Raw genomic sequence first — 23,231 nt, forward strand, 5'->3', positions numbered from 1 at the left:
ATACACAGTTCTCCAAAGACATACAAAAATACCCGATAAGCACATGAAAAGATGCTCAATATCATTAGTCATTAGGGAAATGTAAATCAAAAGCACAATCCAGCACCATTTCATACCCACTAGGATGGCTGTAATAAAAAAGACAGAAAATAACAAATCTTGGAGAAAGTGGAACCCTCATATACTGCTGACGGGAATGCAAAACTGTATAGCCATTTTGGGAAACAGTCTGGCATGTTCTCAAATAGTTAAACACAGAGCCACCATCTGACCCAGCAATTCCACCCCTAAGTATATATACCCCAGAGAAATGAAAACATTGCATTCATACGGAAATCTGTACCAAAATGTTCATAGCAGCATTAACCATAATAGCCCCAAAGTGGAAGCAACCCAAGTGTCTATCAACTAACGCACAGATAAACATAATGCGGAAGAATCGTATCCACACAATGGAGTATTATTTGGCCATGAAAAGGAGTAAAGCCTGGATACATACCACAACATGGGTGGACTTTGAAAACATTATAGTAAGTGAAAGAAGCCAGTTACAAAGGACCACATATTACACAAAATGTCCAGAACAGGGAAAGCTGGAGACTGGAATCAGATTAGTGGTTTGCTTAGGGCTGCAGTATTTGTGGTGTGACAGCCAAGGTGAGCACGGTTTTTTGGGGGTAAATGAAATGTTCTAAAATGGATCACGGTGACAGACGCACAACTTTATGAATATACTAAGAGCCACTGAATTGTACCCTTGGGGTAAGTGAATTATCTGGCACGTGCATCTTAATAAAGGTATTAAAAATAGCAAATGGGCAGAATTTCTCTTTTTAGTAGTATACCAACAACAAAATGAAGAAGGGGTAACAGACTTGCAATATCACAATTTTTCAACTTCTAGAATGGTAGGCACTAGCATTGGGCACCGGGGGCTACTAACATCACAGGAGGAGACGACCAGCCACTGTGTACCCCCTGATGAGGAACACCCCACCACCCAAGACATAATTTTGCTCCCCAGGCTTCTCTCTCTGCAGGGAAAAACTATCAAGACTGGGACTAATACAACCACTAGATCCAACTGCCAACTTGGAGGAAATGCAGAGGAATGTTCTAAACTACATGGGACTGCAATCATCAAGATCCAGCCAGTGGGAAATTCTGGAAACTCCTCAGGACAAACAACACAGTTTCTTCAACAAACAGAATACAGGGAAGTGGAGAGATCGAGGGGCACCTAGAGATGAAAAAAAGATTTAAAAGACCCTTTTACAAAAAGGCAAAACTAAAAGTATGCAGTGTGTACGATACATATTTGGGGGATAAAACATGAAAAGAGGGTGGGTGGGGCACCTGAGTGGCTCAGGTGGTTAAGCGTCCGACTTCACTCAGGTCATGATCTAAGGGCTCGTGGGTTCAAGCCCCGTGTCAGGCTCTGTGCTGACGGCTTGGAGCCTGGAGCCTGCTTCGGACTCTGTGTCTCCCTCGCTCTCTGCCCCTCCCTGGCTCACGCCCTGTCTCTCTCTCTCAAAAATGAATAAACATTAAAAAAGAAATTAAGAAAAAACATGAAAAGAGGGTAAAGAAGTGGTTACGATAAGCAATAAAGTCAGGGTAATAGCTGGTCTCGGGGTGTAGAGAATTTGTGCCTGGGAGAGGGCACACCACGGACTTCCAGCGGGCTGGCAAGGTCCCAGCTCTTGACTCGGGGGGTGGTCCAGGGGTGTCTGCCTTCCCATAATTCATTAGGCTACACCTCTGTTTCACCGATTTGTCTGTGTCTGTGCTATAGGAAACAGCGGTAACAGAAAGTAAAAACAAAAACTCAAAACTACAGCACTGGCTTCCAACCGTCAGACTCTTTGCTTCCTGGAAATACTCCTTGAAGGCAAATACCCAAGAGCAGCAGAAGGCTCCATGTGCAGAGATGTTCTCTATAGCATTATTTAACTGGAGAAATAAAGCTGGGGGTGGGGAGGCAAAAAGAAGAAATAACCCAAACTCCAACCACAGGGCTGGACACATCCATGGAGCCGAACCTAACAACACTCCAGAATACTGCTGGGCTTTCAGGACAGACAATTATAAAGATGAGACAGAAATAAGGAAAATTCTTACATCGACATTAACTAAACAGACCACAAAGGAATAAGAAGCTGTGATTCTACGTTAAAAATATGTATGTGCTGTATGGACTGCTTGATAAAAAAGGCCTGCAGAAACTTATAGAATAGCTGTGCTAGGCTGGATGGACAAACGGATGATTTTCTTCCCAAGTATTCTTTAACACGGATCTTTTGGCAGTCGTTAGACAACAAATACAATTTTTTTTCTGCAAAAAAAAATCACCATTCTGGCACTTTTCCTCTGGACGTATTCTTTCCTTTTACTATCCAGCACTACTGGACTATGCAACGCCTATTATTACGGAGCCAATCCCTCATTAGTGGGTTTCGTAGTGGGACAGAACTAGTTAGTGTAGAGCTTTAGCAGCAGGATGTGGCAGACAGAATTGGGCTGGCAGGAAGCGAGAGCTCTATGCGCTAGTCCTAGATGCACTAGCTGTGACCTTAAGCAATTCATAATTTCCCAAAATCCATAGGACCATCCTGGACCGCTCCTGCAGCTACAAATCAGCCATGGTGCCCTGAATGTACAGGGTCACCCAAACTCAGCTGACCCCGAATCCCACCTGCTTCCCACCCAGCTCTCTCTATTTTGGTTCAACGGCTTACCATCCAGGTATGTCGTTTTAATACTCACAGAGTATGAACTGAAAAAACACAGTTCCACACACGTAAAATAAGGGCAGTTAGTCCAAGTTTCTCTCTAAGTCATTCCAAGTCTTACTTTCCTGATGTCTTTCTAAAACAGCTCTTAATTTAGAAGGAGCTCAAGGCGAGGGGCATCTGGGTGGCTCAGTTGGTTAAGCGTCTGACTCTTGATTTCTACTCAGGTCATGATCTCACAGTTCGGGAGTTCGTACCCCGAGTGGGCCTCCATGCTGAGAGTGTGGAGGCTTCTTGGGATTCTCTCTCTCTCCCTCTCTCTCTCTGCCTCTCCCGGGCTCACGCTTTCCCCCTCTCAAAAATAAATAAATAAACTTAAAAAAACAACAACAGCTAGAAGGAGTTCAAGGTGGAGGTTGGAAAAAAGAACCTTTCTAGGGCCAGCCAGTCCCTTCTGCCGTGTCAGACTGGCTCCTGTATCGGCCAACCCTCCCTCACCTGGACTTGGAGGTAGGTGGCAGACACAGCAGGGTCTGGCGGATAGGAAATACCATGTTTACTCACCTGTAAACACCTTCCCCCACTCACCTCCCCAACCCCTTATGCTCTTTAGTCCCCAGTGGCCCTTTCCAGTTCTAAGAAGAATCTGGTGAAATTATAAGGGCTGGAATAGAGGGGTCCTCCAACCAGAGGTCCCAGTGAGTGAAAGGTCAGACAAAGACAGAGAGTCTAGGCCACAGCACCTGAACCCACCACCTCTTGCTCCTCCCAGCCCGGGGACACAAAGTGTCCAATCGTAGCTGAGAAGACTCCAGGTAACTCACCTGTCCTGCCAGCCAGGACAATGCACCTTGGGCAGCCCCCAGAAGCCCATGAACTGTCATCTCAGGCTTAGCCCAAACAGCCTTTCTTTCCTCAGCCTCTTCAGCCGTAGCTCACCACCCCCACCCCCCAACCCAGGGCAGTAAGTGCCCCCTCCTCTGTTCCCGCAAGCAAGCACGTGCCTTTATTACACACACACACACTTATCACCCTGCACCGAGGCTGCCTTTATTCCTGTCTTACTCCTCCATCAGGCTGTGGGCAGGGACCAGCTGTGTTCATCTGAGTACCACCTCTCCTTCTCACCATCCCCCAAGCACATTCCTGGCCGGCACAGAGCAGGTGCTCCGTAAACATCTGTTTGCTGTGTAGCTGGCTGGCTGGCTGGCTCGGCCGGCTGGGGGATGCGTGGGGTTCCAGAGCCAAGAAACACATCTTCTGGATGGACCATGCTAAAACACGAACAACAGACAGATACTTCACGAGCAGCAGGCCTAAATAGAACACACTCATTAAAATCTTTTCAAATTAAGTATTCCATGAACAAGGGCCTAGGGAGCCGTGCTGCACTTCCAAGGCCATTTACCCAAACACGATTTTGTGGCTATTATGTGAAGTGCTGTCTAGTGGTTACAACAGGAGATCCATTAATGTGACGAGACAGGAAGCTGCTCCTGGTTGCCTCCGAACTAGGTCTCCCCCTCTGTGATGAATCCATTCATTCATTCAACAAATATTTACCAACTGCTCATCAAGTGCCAGCCACTATTCTAGGTGCTGGGGTACACCAGGGTCACAAAGTCTGGAAGCGAATAGCTACAGAAAGCCCTCACCGAGTAAGCCATTCTTGGGGAGCAAAGTCATCCAAATCAGCTTGATGCCTCCTCTCTCCCGGCCTTTTTTTTTTTTTTTTTAAACGTTTATTTATTTTTGAGACAGAGAGAGACAGAGCATGAACAGGGGAGGGGCAGAGAGAGAGGGAGACACAGAATCTGAAACAGGCTCCAGGCTCTGAGCGGTCGGCACAGAGCCCGACGCGGGGCTCGAACTCATGGACCGTGAGATCATGACCTGAGCCAAAGTCGGACGCTTAACCGACCGAGCCACCCAGGCACCCCTCTCCCGGCCTTCTTAAGCAGAATACACTGAGCGTAAAACCTTACTCAGTCCAGATCACTATTCTGGAATTTGGTGACGCTCCTACTTCAAGACACGTATGGCAGGCTGTCCCCAAACACAGGTAGAAGCTCTACCCCTGAGTTCTTGCCTCCAGGTCATGTAGCCCTCTCTCCACCCATCTCAACACACCACTTCTCACCAGGACCAGCAACCAGTGGTTTTGAGTCAGTATGTCTCTCTCTGGAGCAGCAACTTCTGATCAGACAGGAGCTAAAAATAACCAAGCTCATTAACATCATGTGTAAAGTAAGAGTACACAGTTCTCAGCTAAACACTGGGTCAGGCAGGCAGCCAGCAGGGAAAGGTATGAACATCATGAGATCTTTGCTGGCCAGTCAGAGGTTCTTATTTTGTTTATTTACTGGTTGCCAGCCGTACTCCTGATAAGGAAGACTCCTGGACAGCTGATGTCTTAACTGTCTCCCCAAATAAATTAACCATCCTGACCCTCTTAGATAAGACACAACCGACAATATCTTACTGCAACCTGACCCAAGTGCAATGTAACAGGTCGACTGTGGCCCTGAAAGAACAAAGATAGAAGCCAATCCATCCGGGGGTGCCTGGGAGGCTCTGTCAGTTAAGTGTCTGACTTCAGCTCAGATCATGATCTCATGGCTCGTGAGTTCGAGCCCCACATCGGGCTCCGTGCACACAGCTCAGAGCCTGCAGCCTGCTTCAGATTCTGTGTCTTCCTCTCTCTCTGCCCCTTTCACACTGTCTCTCTCTCTCTCAAAAATAAATAAACATTTAAAAAAATAAAAAATAAAAATAAAAAAAGGCAACCCATCCAAATCTCATTAGTCTCAACAGCATAAGAAGATGCCAGGTGTCCCAGGTAGGTTAAAAGGAGGAGATGAGCTGTGTGCCCATCAAATGTATACACGTTGGCTGTGAACTAAAATGGAAAAGCAGGACACCTGGGCAGTGTAAGGATTTTAGGAGCCTTCTCTTTGCTGGCACGCGAGGCTCCCCTCTGTCCACCTGCTCCACCTCTGTTAACAGACAGCAGGCCCCTCTGCATCCGTCTTCAGAAGGGCTCTGTCTTTTCTCTCCATCACGGCTCAGGCTACACCGCCTGGTATCTGGACCACAGCAAGCGCCCCTGTGAAAGCCCATCTTTCTCGTGTTTGCCAGAATGCATTGCACACAACACAGCCCTCATCTCAGTCGCTATTCTGTACAAAAACATGTGCCAGAGGATGAAATGCAGGCTCCTCGGCCTGGTGTCAGAGACTCTGCACAATCAATACTGCCCAACACCACCCGTCTTACTTCCCTGGGCCCCACATGCCTCCTGGGCTCCAATCAAACATATTCTCCTAACACAACGCCCACCCGACGTATGCAGCAGGCCCCACCCCTATGGCTTTTCCCGGGTGCCCCCCTCCTACATCCCTGCTCCTATCCCCACTGGCAGCAAGCCCATCCCCACAGCTACGCTGAAGTCACAATGGTCATTACTAAACTTCTTGTTGGCGACACCCCATCCAGTTCATCTTTGCTTCTCCGTCACCGGACATTCTGAAGCTCAAGAAACAAATGCTGATGCAGATGGATTAAGGAGAATCCTTAGTTCCCACAACAGTCTTCAAATGACCGACTTTTCGGAAGCCTGATCTTCCTGGTCCATTTCCGCTGGCAATTCTCTCCAGCCGGCTGGGATGTGGGTCTGCAGAGCCCTGGTACTACCATCTCTCCTTCCAGACACCCTGTCTGCTCTAATGCGCTGGTGTTTTGGAAACCATACCACACTGTGCTATGCCTTACGTAAACAAAATACTATCAAGTTCTGCATTTTTACATATGGGCTAAAAAATAAACCAAAATGATTGTGGTGATAGTTTCTTTTTTTAAAAATTTTTTTAATGTTTATTTCTGAGACAGAGAGAGACAGAGAGAGACAGAGCATGAGTAGGGGAGGGGCAGAAAGAGAGGGAGACACAGAATCAGAAGCAGGCTCCAGGCTCTGAGCTGTCAGCACAGAGCCCGACGCGGGCTCGAACTCACAGACCGCGAGATCATGACCCGGGCTGAAGTCGGACACGTAACCGACTGAGCCACCCAGGCGCCCCAGATAGTTTCTAAACCTGAGTGCAAACTTCTACATTCATTCACATAAATGTCATCTTATTTAAACTGGCCCATGACATATCCCGTCAAGAACATTAGAAGTCCTGGGCTATTATCCCATGCATCAGTTCCCGATCTCAGTTTTACAACATGTGGGAAGTGCAATGCAGGCAGAGGGTGAGGGGTGCACGTGGCCAGTGGGGGTGGTGTCTTTCTTGAGTTGTATGTTACGAAAGGTTCCCCTCTGATGGTGGCCTCAACCCAGTTATGAACATACAGTGTGACCATGCCCTCAGACTCTTAGAGCCAAACATGTTGGATTAGAACCCAGCTCTATCTCTTTTCTAGCAATATGACCATGACCTTAGCAACCGCACTGAGTCTCAGTTTCATCTGAAAAATGGGGTACTCTTACCTGCACTGTCAACCTTGCTAAGCCATTGTATTAATAAAAAAGCAAGAGAGGCACCTAGCTGGCTCAGTTTGTAGACCGTGCATCTCTTGATCTTCAACATGGGTTGAAGCCCCATGTTGGGTGTGGAGCTTAAACAAACAAACAAACAAAATGAAGTGAAATAAAAAAATAAGAGAGCAAGAAAACAAATGGTATCCTCTACACACAAAGGAATTATTATTTTCAACCAAACCTCCTTTCTCTCGCTCATCCACAGGAATGACACAATGTGTTTTTTGCCAAATAACAAAAATCAAAGTTCAGGGAGTCCGTGATCTATAGCAGTTTAGTAATCCCCTTTAAAGAAAAGCTGATACAAGGGGCACCTGGGTGGCTCAGTCGGTTAAACGTCCGACTTTGGCTCAGGTCATGATCTCACGGCTCGTGAGTTCGAGCCCCGCACATGCTCTGTGCTGACAGCTCAGAGCCTGGAGCCCGCTTCATGTTCTAGGTCTCCCTCTCTCTCTGCCCCTCCCCTGCTGATGCTGTCTCTCTCTGTCTCTCAAAAATAAACAAACATTAAAAAAAAAAATTTTTTTTTAAAAGAAAAGCTGAGACAAGAGGCGCCTGGGTAGCTCAGTCCACTGAGCATCCATCTCTTGATTTTGGCTCAGGTCATGATTCTAGGGCCCTGGGATCAAGCCCTGCATCGGGCTTGCGGTGGCAGTGCAAGAATCTGCTTGGGATTCTGTCTGTCTGTCTGTCTCTCCCCCACTCCCCCACCGCTTGTGCTCTTTCTCATAATAAATAAGTAAACTTTAAAAAAAAAAAAAAGGAAAGAAAGAAAAGCTGAGACTAGTCTCGTTTGGAGGATTTCTGTAAACCCATGTCGGTCCCTAGAAATCAATTCCTTCCTTTCCAAGTTCTTAAATACCCCAAGTTTGAGTAGCTCTCAGAACTCCACCTGGTCTCCACAGTGCTTCCTGGCCAGCAGTTCCCAGAAGGCACCTGCCTCAAGGTCTGTTTCAACTGTTTCCAGGAAGTACTAATTTCATGGTTAGTTACCAGCTCTGGTCCCCCTTCCTCACAACTTGATAACTCACTAATTTTCTATATTCTTAGTGAGAAACTAGCTCTCTATTTTACACACTTACACACACACAGCCCAGGAGTCTCTATCCCCGTTGCCAACACCGCTAAGCCATTAAGAACAAATAGAAATTGGTTTACTCCAGGATATCTGAAATTACTATGAGAATTTACCAAATAAATATCTGAAATTTTCACTGGTGAGTGAGAAATACCATCTCAGCCATCAGCAAGATTTGGGGACTCATAACAGTATCCATAATCTGGAGGATTTAAGACCAGGCTGTCCAGCTTATAAATTCTACCTCCCAGTTGAAGAGCATTTCAATGTTTACCAAGGTTCCATGACCCCATTTTGCACAGAAAGAAACTGAGCCTCAGAGAAATTATGTGACCAAGTTCACACTGCTCCCAAGTGGCTGAACTAGAATCAGGATCCGGCCTTCCTGATTCTTAGGATAGAGTTCTTTCTACCTTACTCTGTTACTTCTCTGCTCATTTGTCCCTGTGGGTCCAAACACATGGAACATGTCTGGCAAATAAGAAATATTTCTTAAACCCAATTCACCACACAGACACGGAGAGGCTACTTCATGCATGGCCTGGGCTAGACTGGGGTTCAAAGCCAATGCAAACAGACCTTATGGTAGGGAGGTGATTCCTAATTTGTTTGGAGGGCAGGCAAGTTGTGGCAGGATGCAAAGTACATTATTTGCTCACAAACTAACACAGAAGCCAAGACGTTCTATGGAGGGGGACATCAACAGTCTGGGCAGCTCCTGGAAATTCAATTCTGGTAAAACAGAGCACAATGATATTAATTTCCCGACTCGCCTGGCTAACAATCTCTTGGAAATCAGAGGAAGCAACAAAACCAACTGCCCTTAATTTTGATCAACAAGGAAGGAAGAAGAGTCTTAGAAGAAAGTGCCCTCTTGGTTTGTGAGGCACTGAACGAAGGCACTACTGATCAGCTGCATCGAGAACCAGGGTTCTCCTTCCACCTTGCGCAAGGGGTTCTCGGTGTGCAGCCTGAGGACTGGGCAGGCAGATTTCTGGTCTTACCATCCCACCACAGAACACAGCCACAGCCACACTGACTGCATGTAATGGACAGACCAATTTAAAACAGACTGTGAGGGCACCTGGGTTGAGCCTCTGACTCGTGATTTCGGCTCAGGTCATGATCCCAGGGCTGTGGGATCGAGCCCCATGTCAGGCTCAGTGCTGAGCATGGAGCCTGCTTTGGATTCTCTCTCTCTCTCTCTCTCTCTCTCTCTCTCTCTCTCTCTCTGTCTCTCTGTCTCTCTCTCTCCCCCACACACACTCTCACACTCTTTAAAATTAAAAACAAAAATGCACAACTGTGTGTTGCATTATTGATTTAACTATTGATCAGCCTCTGCTTCTGGTTGAGAACCATCTTCGGGCCAAGCAGCAGAGTTTCAAAGCATTCATTTGTTCCTTTAATACCGCTCTCACAGGGCTGCCATGAGAATGACCCCACGGGCCATGATCCGATGAACCTTCTTTCAATCAGTGTAGAAGAACTAACATCTAAGTGACATCAGTTTGTCTCCCTATGGCTCCTTCCAAGCATTGCCTAACACATGGGATTCAACAGTTAGTTTAAGGGATGGTTTCCCATTTATTCCTTAAGATGCTGAATGAAGTTGAAACACCTAAAGCTACTTGATCCTGACTGCTGAAAACTGGTTTCGACCAACACTTCAAATGCTATGTTTCCAACTCTCAGTAAGAAACATCAGAGACAGCACATGTTGAATACTCGTTGATTTTCAGTGATATTGCTACCCAGCAAATTGTAATATGCTATTCCTGCTGGCAGGGACACTAACAGAGCATCAGACAACCTCCCTCACACAAAGATCCACTGGAAAAATTGCTCTTAAAAGTTTTATGGGCGCCTGGGTGGCTCAGTTGGTTAAGCGTCCAACTTCGGCTCAGGTCATGATCTCACCGTTCGTGGGTTCAAGCCCCATATTGGGCTCTGGGCTGACAGCTCAGAGCCTGAAGCCTGCTTCAGATTCTATGTCTCCCTCTCTCTCTGCCCCTCCCCCACTGGTGCTCTGCCTTGTCTCTCAAAAATTAATAAACATTAAAAAAAAAAGTTTTTAGGTTGAGAGGGCCTCTCCATGTCACCTTCATTATTAGGTCAGGTGAGTCATATACCCTATTATGGTGCTCTCTGCCCAACTTGAGTCCACTCCACTCCTGAGTGAATGGGAACAGAGGACAGGAGACTGACTTGGATGACCTGAATGGGCAGGTACCTTCCACCCCAGTGGTCTCTCTCTTCCACCAAAAGGCAAGCAAATACACAGGAGACCCAAAAGGTCTCAGGTGCCAAGTACCTATGGGGTTAGTTTTAGTGGGGTTTTTAGTTTGTTTGGGGTGTTTTTGTTTTTGTTTGTTTGTTTGTTTGGTTTTTAACTGTGGTGCTTACAAAAATGGTGGCAAGGTCTTTGTCCTCTTCCTTGAGTCTGGAAGAACCTGGCACTGCTTCAGCCCAACAGAATATGGTGTTAATAACATTTTGTGATTTCCGAGGTGAGGTGACCATTGCCTTGGGATGCTTCTCTACGGGTACAGTAAAAAGTCCAACTACCCTGAGACTGCCAGGCTGAGGAAGCAGCAGGAAGATGTTCTAGTCAACTGTCCCAGCTGAGCCCAGCCAAAGTGCCAGACATGTAAGCACAGTCGTCTTGGACCCTCCACACCAGCCCATCTTCCAACAGAGTACTCCTGGTGACCCTGGTTGATGCCATGAGCAGCAGAATAATCTCCCAGGTGAGCCCCCCTCAAATTCTTGACCAAGAGAATCCTGCTCGTCATTATTAGCCACTAAGCATAAGTGGAAGAGTCTGTTATGCAACAATAGTTAACCGGAGTGAAAATCATACACATATACAGATACAGCAGGTGTTCATGGCATATGTATGTGCATATAAAAGCTTTTTGCAACTTTAAAAAATGTTTCTTAGGAAATCTCCACACTGTGATGCTAACTTAAGGTATCACCTGCTTAGAGATAAGGAAGTAGAATAATAAATATATTCATTCTAAAAAAAAAAAAAGAATAAACAAATCAAAAAACTATTCTTTGCACTCACTCTGCTTGGCAGAAAGATTAAAACTGAGCATTGGAATACCTAAGGCTGCCTTACTCTACACTGACCAACTACATATCAAGAACTCAATAAATTGCACCAAAAAGAAGGGAGAGGACTGTTATGGATTAGAAGAGACTTAAGAGACATTATTTACTAAATGCAGGAATCGCCATTAAGGAATCACCATTCAGTTTGTGGAGTATGATAATGGTATCATGGATACACACATACACACGCACATGTGTGTATTTTACATAAGAGATATACTCGCTTAAGTAGAACAGGCTATATGTTCACCTGTCTGGGAGTTGCTCTAAAATACTCCAGAAAAAGAATAATAAATGGGTGTTGTGTACACGAGTTTTCATCATACTGTTCTACTTCATGTATTCAAAAATTCCCATAAAGACTTGAAGCTCACAAACTGCAAAGGAGTGAGGGGATGGAGGGTGTCAACACAGCCTGGCCTGAGCCCTGCCTTTGAGAATCCAAGTCTACATGCTCAGGGTGAAGACAGTGTGGGATGCAAAAGAGAAAAACTGCTCCAAGACGATAGCAACTAATTTTCTCCCATGACAGTAAAACAAAATATAGTATATAGGTTTCTGTCAGGATCCAACTCCGCACCTATCTATGGACCTTAAGTCCCATTTAATCCCTGCCCCCAGTCCTCAGTGCAGCTTTTAAAGGGGGTGCTCTGGGGAGCCTGGGTGGCTCAGTGGGTTAAGTTTCTGACTTTGGCTCAGGTCATGATCTTTTGGTTTGTGAATTCGAGCCCCATGTCGGGCTCTGTGCTGACAGCTCAGAGCTTCGAGCCTCCTACCGGTTCTGTGTCTCCCTCTCTCTCTGCCCCTCCCCCGTTCATGCTCTGTCTCTCTCTGTCCCAAAAATAAATTAAAAACGTTGAAAAAAAAAAAATTAAAAAAAAAATAAATAAATAAACATTAAAAAATTTTTTTAAAAAGGGGGGATGCACTACTATAAGCTGGGTCTAGCTTCACAGACACAAATAACATCGTTTCATAGAAAGTAAGTATGTGTGACAACAAAAGCTAAATCATTTATGCTTTGGACACCAAAGTTAACATTCTACCTTATGTAACTTTGTGGAATCAATGATTTTATCCCTTAGAATGTTTCTGAGGGATACAGGATTGATTTCTAACCTTGAACTAAAAAAATGCCATCATCTGTGACCAAGCAGAGTAAAAGTATTTGATATGGAACAGACTACTCTCCCTGGTGGGCATCTGTAGATAGCCATAGTGAGCAGGTCTTGGTAAGGAGCCCTACTCAACATCCAAGTTACCAAGCAAGAACGTAGGAATGTTCTAGAAATCAGTGCATTCAAGTCCCTCATTTTACAGGTGGGAAAAATGAGGCAAGAGGCAGGTCATGTTGCCAGGCAGCCAATGCAAAGCCAGGAATAGAATGTGAACCTTCTGACCCTGGGACCGATACAATTGTCTTGGGACAACCTTGACATGACTGCATTATGGATGTCTATCTGAACAGGAAAGGAACAACAGGCAAGCCTAGCATTTCTGAAAGGTTAAGAACCAAATACGCAATACCGAAAAACCAGAAATCTCAGTGTTAAAAACTCCTCGACTATAAAAAGTGCTTGGTTTGGGGAAATATTTTTGGCTTTTTTAAATGGTGGTTCAGGAAAAAAAAAAAAAAAAAAAAGACCCACAGGAGAAAGGAAAAAGAAAATGAAACAAATTTGTGCCTGACTAAACAGTAACATACAATTAAAATGATGGATGTCTTTGTGCCAGAGGTTGAGTTTGAAACAAGCTGCTGGAAGAAGGGCAGCCCTGAAAATAAATTGCCAAATTACTTTTTGCAGCCAGATTGCAGATTCCCCCGCCATGCAATTCTGAAAGCAAATAACTCCACATAAATAAATATGCAACAAATTCCCAGGGAAACCAGCCAAGAAACATGAAGAAAACTACCTTTGGGTGGGCAACTGCCCCCATCCATCCTGTGATTTATGACCGCAACTCAATTTACAAAATAAATCGACACATGAAGCCGCCCTGAACTCCCTAGTCCCCTGGCGATCATTCCCCTCTTCTCTGTGGAGCCCTTCACGGCTCTGAACGCAAACTTCCGGATGTCACAACACACCCCGTGATGCAGTGGCTGAAGGCACAGGCTCTGGGGTCAGCACGGTGGGGTCTGAGTCCCAGCTCAGGCTGAGTATGGTATCAGGGAATTTCTTACCTGGTAAGGATGTTTAAGAATGAAATGAAATGGGGCTCCTGGGTGGCTCGGCTGGTTAAGCTTCTGACTCCAGCTCAGGTCATGATCTCGAGGTTCATGAGTTTGAGCCCCACACTGGGCTCTCCCCTGTCAGCATGGAGCCTGCTTCGGATCCTCTGTCTCCCTCTCTCTCTGTCCCTCGCCTACTCGTTCTCTCTCTCTCTCTCTCTCTCTCTCTCTCTCTCAAAAATAAATAAACATCAAAAAAAAAATGAATGAAATGAAATAAAGATTAACAGGGCTTGCCCCAGGGTTAGCCGATGATATGTGGAGTGTGTCACGGGCTGAACTGTGTCCTCTCAAATGTCATAAACCCCCAATCCTGCAGAATGTGGTCGTATTGGAAGAGAGAGTCATCAAACAGGTAATTAAGTTCAAATGAGTTTATTAGGATGGGCCCTGCTCTTATCTGACTGGTATCTGACCAGTATCCTTATAAAGAGGGAGATGAGGGCCCCTGGGGGCTCAGTCAATAGAGCATCCTCCGGCTCTTGGTTTCGGCTCAGGTTATGATCTCACGGTTTGTGCGTTCAGGCCCCGCATTGGGCTCTGTGCTATCAGCACAGAGCCTGCTTGGGATTCTCAGTCTCCCTCTCTCTCTCTGCCCCTTCCCCACTCATGCTGTGTCTGTCTCTATCAAAATAAATAAATGAATAAAACTTTAAAAAGAGAGAGAGAGAGAGAGAGAGAGAGAGAGATGAGGTCGCACACAGAGACATCAGGGATGCCCACGCACACAGGGAAAAGACCACACGAAGACGGGGAGAAGAAAGGCAGCAAGAGGACGGCCGTCTATAAGCCCAGATCTCAGACTTCCAGAACCGGAGAAAATAAATGTGTCTGTTTAAGCCACTCAGTCTGTGGTACTTTGTTATGGCAGCCTGAGCAATCTAATACAGGGAGGCACACGGTTTCCAGTCAGAATCAGGTTTGAATCTGGGCTCCACCACTCAACTACTGGCATGACCCCAACTAAGCCCCTTAGCCTTTTGGAGTCTGTTTCCTGTCTGTCAAACGGAGATGCCACAGCCCCGAGTGACGTGAGGAGAAGATGAAAACACACAGCCGGCCTCGGGCAGAGCCAGGGCTCTGCCCAGGACCTCAGCCTCTAAGCCCTGGGACTCAGAGCCACGGCACGGTCTCGGAGCCCAACTTCCTTGGGCCCCACACCCATAGCTGGTATTCTGTAAGTATGGACAATGAGCCCAACTGGCAAATTTGCCTACATTTTGAAAATTTAAGTGATCCCGCCAACTGCTAAGGCCTAGGACTTTAGGGCTCTTTACTTGGCCTTGTGTAAATGTACAATTTTCAAAAAAGTTAATGAGTGGAAAAGCACATAAGACTTTCAACCTTGTCTATGGTAAGCTTGGCAGTTAGAGACATAAAACTGTAACTGAGGCACCAGCATCCATTCATGTGATGGAGGAGTATACAAATAAAGTTGCCTTTTTATAGTTGGCCTTCGATTTTTCTTCTCCATCTCTCTTTTTCTTTCTTTTTTTTTTTTTTTTTGGTGACTCAGTAGTCTTAAAAAAAAAAATCTCCTGCAAGAAGAAGGCAGAGAATGACACATTCAGATGGAGGAAAGGAGGGTGTGATGCTTACAGCCTGTAGCTTTGGATTTGTAAGGACGGCATTAACAAGATTATTTCCCTGAGGTATGTGGTTTGTGGTTAGTATGAACTCTCATAAGAATCTCGACTGTAAATTCACCACCCAAAAAGTTAGCCTTTCATATCCATTAACTAAGAAAAAAATTTTTCCAATCCTTTATGTATTTTTAAAAGCAACAACAGAATACCCAGCCAGGTACAAGCATTAACTAGTATCACTGTGGAATGTTAATTTAAAATAGAGTCTACAAATAGGAAATTATTTACAGAACTTAACACCTAGGTACAAATATAGTAACTTCTTTAACTGCTATGGATTGGTCAAAAGCTAACCCCGATTTTGCCCAGTTCAAGCAGAACTAATTCACCTGGAATGTCTTAACACACAAGATCCTAGTGCCTCAGGACTTCAAATCTATGTCGGAAGGTATTCCCATGAGACTGCCATTAAGCCAGGCATTGACACCCCGACCCACCACAACCCTCGGACCTTCTGAGAGACCAACAGAACGTTAAAGCAGGAGGGAAATCTGCATGGGGTTACTTACGCAGGTACCACCCACACACAAGGCACTCTGAAGGATTCCTGCTGGAGGCGCACAGAATGAGGAACGGGAACAGAGCACAGACGTGGACATCCACACGAGTGAGGTGGGCCATGAGGAACAGGGTGTGGATGGGGCAGTCACACACAGACCTAGCCAACTGCCACTCTGTGCAAATTCAGATCTTCCCATATTTATTTTTATAAAAGCCTACAGATTTGAATTTTTAAATGTGAAATGTGATTTTTAAAAGCCTTACATAGACACCTAGTTTACTTCTTTTTTTTGAGGGAGAGAGACAGAGACAGAACCCACGTGAGAGGAAGAGAGAATCCCAAGCAGGCTCCATGCCCATTGCGAAGCCCAATACAGGGCTCGATCCCACGACCCTGGGATCATGACCTGAGCCAAAATCAAGACTCAGACATCCAACCGACTGAGCCACCCAGGTGCCTCTGGTCTACTTTTTAACTGAAGGGTGACATACATAGACAAAAGTGCACAGGTCAAACGTGTACAACTCAAGGAATTATCAGAAGTGAATGTACCTGTGCAACCACCATCCAGGTCAACAAACTGAATATTACCAGACTCCGAGAAGGCCCCATGTGCCTCTTTCCGAGTTCTACCCCTTCCTTCCATTCCACAGGTGGCACAGGTTTGTTTTGCCTGTTCTGAAGTTCATAGTAGTTGAATCACACAGCATGTACTGGTTTACAGCTGCAGAGGAGTGTGGAGATGGTAACCCTCCGATTCACAGACCTTGTATCTCTGAACAAAGACACACAGGTGGCACTTTACGACCCTAAGCGGAAGAGAAAGGAGACTGAAGTGGATTTACAGCAGAGAATGACTTGGAATCATGGAACCCTCAAGGAGTCAGAGAGTCTGAGATAAGAAGGAACCAGGCATGGGTGGAGTGGGATGGTCAAAGTCCCATAGGAGGGGAGGTTGTTCCTGGATCAAAGGGACGGCAAAAAGACAGGGACAAAAAAATAGGGGTGGTGGCAGGTGCCAGTGGGAGAAAGCCAGAGTTCAAGATTCATGGCCACCAGCAAGGCAGAAAGTAAGCAAACTGGGAGAGGCCACAGCCAGTGCCGGCTGGGACCAATGCCAGTGCCCAGAGATCCTGCATTTTCCCTAGGAGACCAGACTTCTCTGGAAAGAGAATTCACTGGATTCCTGAAAGGAGGAATCAACAATTTTAATCTACTCTTTCTTAAAAACAAACAAACAAAAAAACACTTAAAAAAAACCCTTTAAAAAAAGGCGGGGGCGGGGGGGCAGAGCATGGAGCCTGTTTCAGATTCTGTGTCTCCCTCGCTCTTTGCCCCTCCCCCATTTGCACTCTGTCTCTCAAAAATAAAAATCAACATTTTTCTAAAAAAAAATAAAATAATAGGGGCGCCTGGATGGCTCAGTTGGTTGGACGGCCGACTTCGGCTCAGGTCATGATCTTGAGGTCTGTGAGTTCAAGCCCCGCATCGGGCTCCATGCTGACAGCTTGGAGCCTGGATGGAGCCTGCTTCAAATTCTGTGTCTCCCTCTCTCTCTGCCCCTTCCCCATTCGCACTCTCTGTCTTTCAAAAATGAATAAATGTTAAAAAACAGTTTTTAATAAAATAAATTTTTTATTAGACCATTTCAAACAGACGCAAAACAGAACAGTGTAGTAAACACCTGTCACTTAGCTTTAAAATTATCAACATTCTGTATCCTTTTTATTCGTTCCTCCCCCCGCCCTCCATTAATTTTTTACACATCTTTTGCGGGGATCATGGTAAAAAATTTACTGACACTGAAATGCACAAATCTGAGCCTGTTTCATTCTGACAGGTGGAAACGTGTGTAACACACCCCCTAGTACCATCAACATATTCCCGTCTCCCAATAAAGTTCCCAGGTGCCCCTTCCCAGTCGATCCCAGTGGCCCCTTCCAGCACACCCCCCTCCCCCGCCCCCGGAAGCCCCAGCTATTCCTATTTGTTTTCTCCACAGACTAGTTTTGCCAGTTCTAGAGCTGCATATACATGGAATCATATGCAGGGGGTATTTTTCTGTGGAAGGTTTGCTTCACCCCACGTAATGCATGGGAATACAAAAAGAGCAGTTTTAAAATTCAGTTTGGGCCAAACCATATAGACACATCCTCATCACCTTCTCACACCATCTTATGTGGATAGCTAGAAGATAAACAACTGAGACTAAAAATAACCAATGCTGGGATTCGGAGCCATGAATTTCAATGGATTACTCAAGTCCTGCTTTCTTCCTTGGGTCTCATGTTCTAGATACCAGTGGCTACATATTTTAGCAGTAACTCTCTCAGAGCTCTGACCGACAAGAGCTGACTTGCAATATACTCCATGAAGCAAGGTGTTTATCACTATTTTTTTTCTGTCTCCTGCCCTGGTTCTTCCTCCTTAAGCAAGAAAACAGGAGTAAAGCATGGAAAAACTGTGGAGTTTTCTGTGAACACAAAAGACACATCTTCTCACTAAACTGGCAGCTGCTTAAGGGAAAAGATGCATCTTTGACTCAGTCTTCTATCCACCCAGCCCCCTGCCTTGGCTCTGTGTATACAGCAGGCACTCTCAACAAATGCCTGTCTCTTCATTATTTGTTCTTCCTTGAAAATGTCAATCCTACCCAGATTTGGAAGGCGAAAGAGCAGAATGGCCAAGGCCAAGAATTTATGGTGCTTTCCTTTTCCCATTTGTAAAAACACTGGCAGGAGAACAGGCACCTATGCTCAGAGACTCTGTGTGAGCTGAGAAATTCACGTAATACAATCGGCCCAGCGCCTGGCAGAGGACAAGTATCTATAGATACACAGACATCAGCTCCTGTTCTCTGTCCCAGCCTCCCAGCTGGCCCTGTCAGACATGAATTGCGTTCAAACCCTTTCCAGACTCTTCCCAAGGCATCTGATCTGGCCCCTCACACTGGCCTCATCTAAAACACAATCAGTAGTGGGGGTGCCTGGGTGGCTCAGTTGGTTGAGTGTCCGACTTTGGCTCAGGTCATGATCTCAAGGTTTGTGAGTTCGAGCCCCGTGTTAGGCTCTGGGCTGACAGCTCAGAGCCTGGAGCCTGCTTTGGATTCTGTGTCTCTCTCTCTCTGCCCCTCCCATGTTCATGCTCTGTTTCTCAATAATAAATAAACGTTAAAACAAAAATTAAAAACACAATCAGCAGTGAATCCAGGTTTTGCGGCACCTGAAAACTTACACCATTTGGGGGCGCCTGGGTGGCTCTGTCGGTTGAGCATCTGACTTCAGCTCAGGTCATGGTCTCATGTTCGTGAGTTCGAGCCCCACATCGGGCTCGCTGCTGTCAGCACAGAGCCCGCTTCGGATCCTCTGTCCCCCTCTCTCTCTGCCCCTCCACCGCTCTCACTTGCTCTCTCTCTCTCAAAACTTACACCATTTGGAGGTACTTTTAAAGAAAGAAAACACAAAAAATCTTACATTTGCAAACTATACAAAAAACCAAAGACCAAACCAACACAGTACTAGGACCCTCTCTATTGCTGCTCTGCCCCCAGGATTCTCAACCTCACCAACCTGCCACGCACAGAACACGGGGGCCCTATCTCAGCTTCTCCGTCAATCCTACTCCTCAACCCAGCCACCAAATCCACTGGATTCCAGGTCCTCAAACTCCACTGCACATGCCTCTCCTGCCCATGCCTAGCATCACCCGAAGTTAGACGCACAGTGCAGGTAACAGCCTCTTAGCCTCACCGTCCACTTTTCATCACCCCCACAGAGCCAAACTCCACGAGTCCACTGGGGTCAGTCTCCCTTCCTATCCCCCCTGCTTCTGTTCTTCAGACACATCCTCCTCCTGCCCTCCTCGGTGAGGCGGCCTTTCACGCTGCTCTCTACCTGTACTGCCAACCCTCCGCCACTCAATGTCAAAATCGATCCAAAAGTCCCCTCCCCTGAAGCCCCCCCCCCCAAAGAAAATCCACCTCTACACAACTTCCCCTGTCCAGCTACGATGGTGCCTGGTCTTTCTGCCTGGTATTATGGTTATCTGGGAAGCATAAGGAGGCGGCACAGAGCTCCAAAGAGTCAAAAGAACAAACATTCCTTTCTGGGTTTAGCATTCTTTTTTTTTTTTTTTTTTTTAACGTTTTATTTATTTTTGAGACAGAGAGAGACAGAGCATGAACGGGGGAGGGGCAGAGAGAGAAGGAGATACAGAATGGGAAGCAGGCTCCAGGCTCTGAGCCATCAGCCCAGAGCCCGACGCAGGGCTCGAACTCACGGACCGCAAGATGGTGACCTGAGCCGAAGTCGGCCGCTCAACCGACTGAGCCACCCAGGCGCCCCTCCTTTCTGGGTTTAGCTACCCCCTCAGACAAATGGGAATGAGAACATACATGAAGATCCAACATTCTCAGCAGGGCTCAGAATCTGTGGGCAACCTCAGCCCTATCGTGAGCCTTAAGTTCCCTTCTCAGGGAACTTAATGTGCCTTCTCGGGGCCACTGTGGATCCTTCTATACCAAAGTGCAGCTGCTCTCGTGGCTGCAAAGATAAAATTTCTCCCTCCCATGACAAGGACCATATCTCTCCACACCTTTCTTCACATATAAGAGGCAATACAGCGTAAAGATTAAGAACATGTTTGGGGCGCCTGGGTGGCTCAGCTGGTTGAGCATCCGACTTTAGGTCAGGTCGTGATCTCATAGTGTGTGGGTTCGAGCCCCGCGTCGGGCTCTGTGCTGACAGCTCAGAGCCTGGAGCCTGCTTCAGATTCTGTGTGTGTCTCTCTCTCTGCCTCTCCCCTGCTCGTGCTCTCTCTCTCTCTCAAAAATATACTAATCAATCCTAAGACATTTGAGAGAAATCTATAACAAAACTGACTCACTCTGATTAAATCAGGAACTTGAACTGTAGAATCCATCCTGGTTCTTCTGCTCTGCAGTTTCCTGAGGGGTACCTCTCAACATTTCTGCTCCTGGAGCTGTAGCATATGTTGTTCTGATGTTGTAGATTAATTCTCTCTTCAAGCTGCCCTTCAATTTCCACTTCACATGTTAAGTTTATACTTCTAATCTCTAAAGGTCAAGGTCAACAGCAGTCAGAGCAGACACCAGTAGGACAATGAAGAGGCCAAGAGCACTTATGTGCTGTGTGGGCTCTAGCATGTTGCTTGACTTCTCTGTGCCTTAATCTCCTCAAATGTATAATGAGGATGCTAACAGAGGATATCTAACTAATACGGTTGTGAGGAGTCAATGAGTCAAGCCATGTAAAGTGCTTACGTTAAAGTTAATGGTCAATATGCTCTGGAAACACTATGCTAAGTGAAAGAAACCAGACACAAAGCGGAATTTGGTACGATTCTGTTTATATGAAATATCCACAGTTGGCAAATCCACAGAGACAGAAAATAGATTCGTGGTCGCCAGGGGCCGGGAGGAGGGGAGAATGGAGAATGGCTGTTTAATGGGTATATCGTTTCCTTCTGAGATCGTGACATTGGTCTGGAGCTAAGTAGTGATGATGGTGATGTAGCACTGTGAGTGCACCAAATGTCACTAATGATAACTTTTTTTTAAGAGACAGAGAGGCAGAGACAGAGAGAGAGAGAGAGAATCCCATGAAGGGCAGAGAGAAAGAAAGAGAAAGAAGCGGGGCTCACCTGATGCGGGGCTCGAGCCCACAAGCCATGAGATCATGACCTGAGCCAAAGTCAGATGCTTAACCAAATGAGCCATCAGAAGCCCCTAATGATAAATTTTTTATGTGTGTTTTACCAAAAGAAAATCATTTGCAAAAAAGAAAAAAAAAGTCAATAATGTTTCCTATTACTCAAATTACTACGTAGACAACTCCTATGACAGGAAATGTACCGGTTCCCATGCAAGGCAGAAGTGCCCCACAGGGTCTTGACGGGAAGAGGAAATGCTCTGTAGGAGCAGGATGGGTGTTGGGGACAAGCCTCATGCATGTGGTAGCATCTGAGATGTGCCCTGAAAGATGGTTAGACCCTTCTGAGGTAAGAACCGGCCAGTAAGAAGGGGAAGAACACAGCAAAAGTACGCAGGTGAGACGGAAAGTGTGGGGGCTGCAGGTGGAGGCTGCCAGAGATGCCGCAGGGTGGGAGCCCTGGGGAAGACCCATGTGGAATACGGAGAGCCTGGAAAGGATTTTAGGTCTGGTTCTGACATCTACTAGCTGTGGGATGGGCAAAAATCTCCCTGCTGAGCTTTCTGTAAAACCGGAATGCCCAGAACTCTCTTAAAAAGGTGCTATGAGGACTAAATATTTCACCACGGAAGGTGAAACCTCGATCCAAACCTAGAACACTACACAAATGGAAGGGGTGTGACGCTGTGGAACGCTGGTTCTCAAACTTGGCTGCACAATGGTATCACCTTGGGAGTCTTCAAACATCGTGATCACCGGGTCCCTGGAGGTAGCAGCCTGGAGTGTGCCCGGGCGAGGCCAGGGAGTAAAGACAGCAGCGATGTGCGGAAGGCTGGAACACGGTACCGAGCGGACCCCCGGGACCCAGATGACGTACAAGCCTGACACCACGGGGCCTCCTTAAACCGTGACTGTTCGTGCGCTGACCCTAGGTGACCACAGCAAGGTTCAAGTCATTCGCTCTCCTTTTTAAGAGGGACAGGAGATGTGCAATGCAATGCAAGAATAATTCCATACCCGACCCCAACTAAGCTCTTTGTGAGCAGGCCCCACCTTTTTAACCACTTCAGAGTTCCCACGCCGGGCCTCAAGCCTAGTGGATGAGGTCTATTTTTTTGTAGCTGTTGTTAACCAGTGAAATAGCTGAAATAAAACAGGCCTTGTCAGGAAACAAACTGTAGCTCCCGGACAACTCATCTGTGTGAAGAGCTCCTTCCCCGAAGTGAGTTAATAAGACGAATGGCACGTTCCAGTAATTCAAGTACACACGATTCTGTTTCTTTTAGAAGACGGCACGTAATTTTTGCATTTTTTTTCTTCAGGGGCCTCAGAGGAACTATCCACCACGGCTTTCAGAACAAAGCTAAATACTTTTGGACTTCAAAGCAAAATAAACCCTCTAAAGAATACTGACACATCCTGAATAAATACTTCCGACCTTGGACTCCCCGCTCTCCCATTAAAATATCCCACCATCCGGACGGACCTCCCGGTTTCAGCGTTCACCCTCGAGAATCCCATGGGTCGTGCCGCTGCCAGCTCGTATGCATGGACCGGGGCCAGTTCCGGGCGAGTCTGAGCCCCTCCCTGGACTCCGACCGGCCACTCTCATGGCCATCCATGCAGCACTCGTGCCACTCGATACAGGCGGCAACCGACCGAGTACACGGCTCGGACCTCGAGTCTCTGGCCCCGGCAAACAGGAGCAATA

General features: G+C 46.5%; 1 protein-coding gene across 12 annotated transcripts in view; it reads right to left on the reverse strand.

Moving 5' to 3' along the window:
- Positions 1-23,231, reverse strand: part of EPB41L4B (erythrocyte membrane protein band 4.1 like 4B) — a 129,758-nt gene that overhangs the window by 91,685 nt on the left and 14,842 nt on the right. The window contains exons 1-2 of one of the 12 annotated variants that reach the window (XM_060609090.3): positions 4,670-4,914; positions 4,388-4,438 (exon numbers count right to left, since the gene is read on the reverse strand). The exons of 10 other annotated variants lie outside the window; for them this stretch is intronic. In XM_060609090.3, the coding sequence (XP_060465073.1) occupies positions 4,388-4,399 (12 nt within the window). In that variant the 5' untranslated portion in view covers positions 4,400-4,438; positions 4,670-4,914. Of the gene's footprint in view, positions 1-4,387; positions 4,439-4,669; positions 4,915-16,403; positions 16,534-23,231 lie in introns of those variants that run through there. One more of the 12 variants, XM_060609089.3, reaches the window with a different exon arrangement.

Source organism: Panthera onca, chromosome D4 (assembly GCF_046562875.1).
Source record: "Panthera onca isolate mPanOnc1 chromosome D4, mPanOnc1 haplotype 2, whole genome shotgun sequence".
Classification (NCBI taxonomy): domain Eukaryota; kingdom Metazoa; phylum Chordata; class Mammalia; order Carnivora; family Felidae; genus Panthera; species Panthera onca.